This window comes from Phacochoerus africanus, chromosome 11 (genome assembly GCF_016906955.1).
Source record: "Phacochoerus africanus isolate WHEZ1 chromosome 11, ROS_Pafr_v1, whole genome shotgun sequence".
NCBI lineage: Eukaryota > Metazoa > Chordata > Mammalia > Artiodactyla > Suidae > Phacochoerus > Phacochoerus africanus.
The window spans coordinates 44,284,273-44,290,670 of NC_062554.1; the positions used below are offsets into that span (position 1 = coordinate 44,284,273).

General features: G+C 45.9%; 1 protein-coding gene across 5 annotated transcripts in view; it reads left to right on the plus strand.

The window, feature by feature from the left end:
• Window positions 1–6,396, plus strand: part of RNF214 (ring finger protein 214) — a 42,501-nt gene extending 36,105 nt beyond the window's left edge. For 4 of the 5 annotated variants that reach the window (XM_047751894.1, XM_047751898.1, XM_047751895.1 and 1 more), the window contains exons 7-15: window positions 1,181–1,277; window positions 1,477–1,565; window positions 2,160–2,250; window positions 2,449–2,547; window positions 3,007–3,383; window positions 3,516–3,648; window positions 3,861–3,965; window positions 4,493–4,588; window positions 5,786–6,396. In XM_047751894.1, coding sequence (XP_047607850.1) covers window positions 1,181–1,277; window positions 1,477–1,565; window positions 2,160–2,250; window positions 2,449–2,547; window positions 3,007–3,383; window positions 3,516–3,648; window positions 3,861–3,965; window positions 4,493–4,588; window positions 5,786–5,851 — 1,153 coding nt within the window. In that variant the 3' untranslated portion in view covers window positions 5,852–6,396. The remainder of the gene's footprint in view (window positions 1–1,180; window positions 1,278–1,476; window positions 1,566–2,159; window positions 2,251–2,448; window positions 2,548–3,006; window positions 3,384–3,515; window positions 3,649–3,860; window positions 3,966–4,492; window positions 4,589–5,785) is intronic. The other variant, XM_047751897.1, reaches the window with a different exon arrangement.
• Window positions 6,397–6,398: the final 2 nt, after the last annotated feature.

Consider the following 6,398-nt stretch of genomic DNA (forward strand, 5'->3'; position numbering starts at 1 on the left):
GACTGATATCTTCAGTCCTGAGTAGAGTGATCACCCATCCCACGTCCCGGGAAGTCCCTCTGTCCTACAGTCGGTCACCCTAATCACACTCTGGGGATGGGCTGGGAGCTGGTGTAAGAATGAAGGAAATGGATGGAAAGAAGTCCTGAGGTATGACGAGAACTTTTTTTTTTTTTGCCATTTCTTGGACTGCTTCCCGTGGCATATGGAGGTTCCCAGGCTAGGGGTCTAATTGGAGCTGTAGCTGCCAGCCTACGCCACAGCCACAGCAACTCGGGATCTGAGCCGCATCTGTGACCTACACCACAGCTCACGGCAACGCCGGATCCTTAACCCACTGAGCAAGGTCAGGGATCGAACCCGCAACCTCATGGTTCCTAGTCGGATTCGTTAACCACTGCACCACTACGGGAACTCCGAGAACATTTTTTTCTTTGGAAGAATGTTTACTGTAGCTGAGGAAATATGAAAATCAGTAAGGCAGTATATGTGTGGTTAGTAGTGAATTAGTGGTTGCTGCGGTAGAGCTAAGAATTATCTGCATTCCTCAGTACCCATACTTTAGACAAAAGAAGTAAGAGGAATGCCGTAACTTGAGTCCTCCTTGAACATAGAACATTCTGCCTTCAGTGGGTTTTGGTCCTAAGTACACATTTTTTCCTGCTCTGGATAACTTTATTTTAGCAAGTGGAGATGTGAACATTTTTACTCTCAAATACAGGGTATTTATGCAATTTCAAATGACTTGAAACTTTATTTGTTTATATCTGTAATTAATACCTAGAGTAACACTTCCTGAAACATACCTGGTAGCCCACTTTTTGCTCTCTTTTTTTCCCCCCTTTTTAGGGCTGCACCTGCAGCATATGGAAGTTCTTGGGCAAGGGGTTGAATCAGAGCTGCAGCTGTTGGCCTATGCCACAGCCATAGTAACACAGGATCCGAGTCGCACCTGCATCCTATGTACACCATAGCTTGTGGCAGTGCTGGATCCTTAAGCCACTGAATGAGGCCAGGGATTGAACCTGCATCCTCACGGATACTAATGAGGTTCTCAACCTGCTGAGCCACAACGGGAACTCCCCTGGAAGACCAATTTTGGGTTTTACTTTTGCGTTGGTGTCCCTTAGCAAGCTTGTCTTTCTTCCCTTAGCCTTGTTCTTGGTTTCTTATCTTATAGAGAAGTGTGGGAAATGGAACTGGATAGACTCAAGAATCAGGATGGCGAAATAAATCGGAACATTATGGAGGAGACAGAACGGGCCTGGAAGGCAGAGGTGAGAAGAGCCACTATCTTGAAGTCCTTGATTTTGGGCTTCCGGATGGTATATATACTTTTGGTATAGTATTATACCACTAAGCTATTTAAGTATTATACCATAGAGCCACTAAGCATCGTTTTAACGATCCAAGGGATAGCTTTGTGTATGTGGAATTAATAAATTATTTGTGTGGATGTGTGTGTGGTTTTCTTAGATTTTATCACTAGAGAGTCGGAAAGAGTTGCTGGTATTGAAACTAGAAGAAGCAGAAAAAGAGGCAGAACTGCACCTTACTTACCTCAAGTAAGTACATTCCAATTCTCGGGTTTTAATGACTCTGCAGCTTTGTGTTTGGGGGGGGGGGTCTTTTTTAGGTTTTTGAAACCCTAGGCTAGCTAGTCTGGCACTTCTTCTGTCTTCATAGGAAGTCATCCCTGTGTGATGGTAATTTGTTCAGTGATTCTCATCCCATATTCTAAACTTTCTCACTCTCTGGATCATCTCTTTTATAGTTTTTTAGTTTTGCACTTTTTATTGTATTATTTCCAGTTTGATAAACAATATCTCTTATGCTGTCAAGCATAACAAATGTCTATGGAGATTTGATTTTTCTGCAGTCATGTTTTCCCTTTCTGCCATGGAATCTGGAGGACCCCATGAAATCTGGCATTTTCAGCCAGACAAGAAACCCCTCTCTGTGGTTGGTTCTCCTTCTCTAACATTTGCATTGCAAGATGTTGGAGTTGAAGTGAGGCAAATAATTTAGAACCTTGGCCTTCTGCACTTGTTCCAACCTCTTCTCTCCAAGCGTATTAGCCAGCTGCTATTCTGCTATATCAGAGAGTTAGGAGCTAGGCTTTCTTTAATTCTTTACATTAACTGTTGGTTCCTTGAAAGGTCAACTCCCCCGACACTAGAGACAGTTCGTTCCAAACAGGAATGGGAGACAAGACTGAATGGAGTTCGAATAATGAAAAAGAATGTTCGGGTAAGTGTAGTGATGGGTGGTCATCAGGTCAGAATTAACCTGTGCTTACACACTTCTGGCCGCAGGGGAGGACCATTGCCACTCAGGGCCTGTCCTGGCGCTCCCCTTGTTTTCCTGATACAAGATGCTGCTCTCTTTATATAGAGGCTCGCTCTGCTCAGCAGTAAGGGGTAATTCCTGCTTTTCTCGCTTGTCTAGGACCAGTTTAATAGTCATATCCAGCTAGTGAGGAACGGAGCCAAGCTGAGCAGCCTTCCTCAGATCCCTACTCCCACTTTGCCTCCACCCCCGTCAGAGGTAAGACTGCTAGCTTTGGGGAGTCTGGCTTTTTGTGTTGGTGGTAGAGTCTAGAGTCTTTCACTTGGTCTTTTTTTTTTTCTTTTTTAGTGCCACACCCGTGGCACATGGAAGTTCCCAGGCTAGGGGTCAAATCAGAGCTACAGCTGCCAGCCTGTACCACAGCCACAGCAACTTGGGATACAAAGCCACGTGTGCAACCTGCACCACAGTTCACGGCAACGCCAGATCCTTAACCCACTGATTGAGGCTAGGGATGGAACCCACATCCTCATGGATACTAGCTGGGTTCATTACCGCTGAGCCACAATGGGAATTCACTCACTTGGTCTTCTTATGAAGATACTGGGACCATCCTTATTTGGTACAAGAAAGAGTTGCTCATTGATCTCTGCTCCAGTTTCCTAAACTTTGGTTTTCTTTCTCTCTCTCCTGTTTTCCTCCTCTTCCCCTCTGCAGACAGACTTCATGCTTCAGGTGTTTCAACCCAATCCCTCTCTGGCTCCTCGGATGCCCTTCTCCATTGGGCAGGTCACAATGCCCATGGTCATGCCCAGTGCAGATCCCCGTTCCTTGTCTTTCCCAATCCTGAACCCTGCCCTTTCCCAGCCCAACCAGCCTTCCCCACCCCTTCCTGGCTCCCATGGGAGAAATAGCCCCGGCTTGGGTTCCCTTGTCGGGCCCCATGGTCCACATGTGTCCCCCGCCGCCTCCATCCCGCCTCCCCCAGGCCTGGGTGGTGTTAAGGCTTCTACTGAAACTCCCCGGCCCCAACCAGTAGACAAACTGGAGAAGATTCTGGAGAAGCTGCTGACCCGGTTCCCACAATGCAATAAGTAAGTATCTTTCAGAATTCATTTAAACAGTGTTTTTCAGAGAAATGTTTATGGTTAAACTAGGAGAGGTTTCATAGGTGTTCCCCATGAGTATAGCATAGAATCTCCCCCTACAACATTTTTCTTCCTTAGGGCCCAGATGACCAACATCCTTCAGCAAATCAAGACAGCACGTACCACCATGGCAGGTCTGACCATGGAGGAACTGATCCAGTTGGTAGCTGCACGGCTGGCAGAGCATGAGCGGGTGGCAGCAAGTACTCAGGTGAGAAAAGCTCCTTGGGGGAGAACTCAGACCCTGAGATGTTGGGGAAGAGGCAGAGTTCAGAAAAATTGGGGGGTGGGAGGCAGCAGTGTAGCCAGGGGTATGTAGTCTGCTTTCTTCCTTTGCTGGGCTGGGAAATGAATGACTTCCTTTGTTAAATGCCCTGTTACTCAGACGTTCCTCCCTTACGCTGACAACATTTCTGCCCACAGCCACTTGGTCGGATCCGGGCCTTGTTCCCTGCTCCATTGGCCCAAATCAGTACCCCAATGTTCTTGCCTTCTGCCCAAGTTTCATATCCTGGGAGGTCTTCACATGTAAGACTCTTTTCTTTGAAAACTGGGATGTAGAGAAGCTGGAGGTGAGGTGGGAGTGGGTTTATAGGCGAAACCATCATCTCCTCAGCTGAGTTGCTGACAGCCCCAGCTGGGGAAATGCAGGTACTCTGTATTGAACTTTTCTTTGTTTTGGTGTAAAAATCTTTTTTTTTTTTTGTCTTTTCTAGGGGCCACACCCATGGTATATGGAGGTTCCCAGGCTAGGGGGCTGATTGGAGCTGTAGCCGCTGGCCTACACCAGAGCCACAGCAACACAGGATCCAAGCCGCGTCTGCGACCTACACCACAGCTCACGGCAATGCCGAATCCTTAACCCACTGAGCGAGGCCAGGGATCGAACCCGCAACCTCATGGTTCTTAGTCGGATTCATTAACCACTGAGCCATGACAGGAACTCCATAAAAATCTTTTTGTTACATGGAAATCGTAGATGAAATCATGGGCATAAAAGGCAAGGAGACCCAGACATTCCTTACTCTCTTGATCATCCCTCCTCTGCTCTGCAGGCTCCAGCCACCTGTAAGCTGTGTCTCATGTGCCAGAAACTTGTCCAGCCCAGTGAGCTGCATCCAATGGCATGTACCCACGTGCTGCACAAGGAGGTGGGTGCTACCTGCTGTCCTCATTTTCCAATCTTTTTGACAGCTGAGATAATTTAATTTTCTGGAACATTTTACAGTGTTAATGCTCATCATTAGTATCTAAACATAAAGTTTTCAGTAAATTGTGGCCTAAACCTCAGCAGAATTCAGAATACTGGCAGCTAGGATCTTCTTTCTACCCCATTCCCTATAGGGGACTGGAGTGGATAAATAGATCACACTAGAACACTGATAGTCACTATCTTGGAAAATTGATAATAAGCCATACATATCTAACCGTTGTTTCAGAGTCCCATTGCCAAGAGACTCTACTTAGGTGAGAGGAATGGAATAGAGAACCTGGATATGAGATTAGTAACTCCATTAACAAAATAGTTTGAAGGCTGGCCTCTTGGAGGTTATCTTCACAAACTGACAAGTTGTTTTTCTCTCATGTTATGGTACTAGCCAGAGTTAAATCTCTTAGCACCAGGGAGATTTACTGTCTTGTTTTTGTTCATTTTCTTTTTCTAAGAGGTGGAAACTGAATTTCTATCTAAATTTTCACGAAGGGAAAATACGGAGTAAGATTCGAGGGGCAATGGGTATTAGGAATTGGAAAGCTCATCTCAGCCTAAATGGATCGTAAGGAGCAAGCCTAAATAGTCAACAGAAAGCAGCTTCATACAAATTATTATTATTAGCTGATTTTTTTTGTTTTGTTTTGTTTTGTTTTGTTTTTTGTCTTTTTGTTGTTGTTGTTGCTATTTCTTGGGTCACTCCCGCGGCATATGGAGGTTCCCAGGCTAGGGGTTGAATCGGAGCTGTAGCCACTGGCCTACGCCAGAGCCACAGCAACGCGAGATCCGAGCCGCGTCTGCAACCTACACCACAGCTCACGGCAACGCCGGATCGCTAACCCCCTGAGCAAGGGCAGGGACCGAACCCGCCACCTCATGGTTCCTAGTCGGATTCGTTAACCACTGCGCCACGACGGGAACTCCCTTATTAGCTGATTTTTAATGTTTTCTGTAAAAGAACAGGTTCACTTGCTCTGAGGACTCTTTTGGAGCCAGTGGCCCAGCCCTCAGTCCCCCACCATGAGCTTTTCTGACTTCATGAACATTCCTTAGATGTGTTGCACGTTAATGGCACTCTTCCCCCCCCCCCGCTTCATCTTTCCAGATCAACCTGAGGTATGTCTTTCTTTCTTTCCAGTGTATCAAATTCTGGGCCCAGACCAACACAAATGACACTTGTCCCTTTTGTCCAACTCTTAAATGACGGACCTGACTGGGGAGAAAGAAGAGGAGAAACTGATGTGAACAGGAAGCGCGGGTTCAAGATTTCTAAAACTCTATATTTATACAGTGACATATACTCATGCCATGTACATTTTTATTATATAGGTAATGTGTGTATAGAAAGTCTGTATTCCAATGTTCGTAAATGAAAGTATGTATATTATGCAGAAATGGTCTGTCCCCCTCACCTTGCAGTTCCTCTGGGGGAAGCAGATTGTAGGTAAGATGCTGTTTAGTTTGGCCTTGAAATTACGATATTCTTGCCTAGGGCTGTTTTCAAATACAACATAAAACCATCTAGGAAGCTGCTATTGCTCTAAGGCCATCCTGCTTTGATTTGGCTCAGCCTCTAGTCCATTTTCTTAAGGCTCATGTATGCAGATTTGAACCCTGGTGCTCACGTGCTGTCTGACCAGATGCCTTGCTTACTGAAAGCCTCCAGAAGCCTCAGTGTTGTTCTAGCCCCTCTGCTCCAAATGGATAAAATGAGACTGATTGAGGAAAAAAAAAAAAATCTAACCCTGATA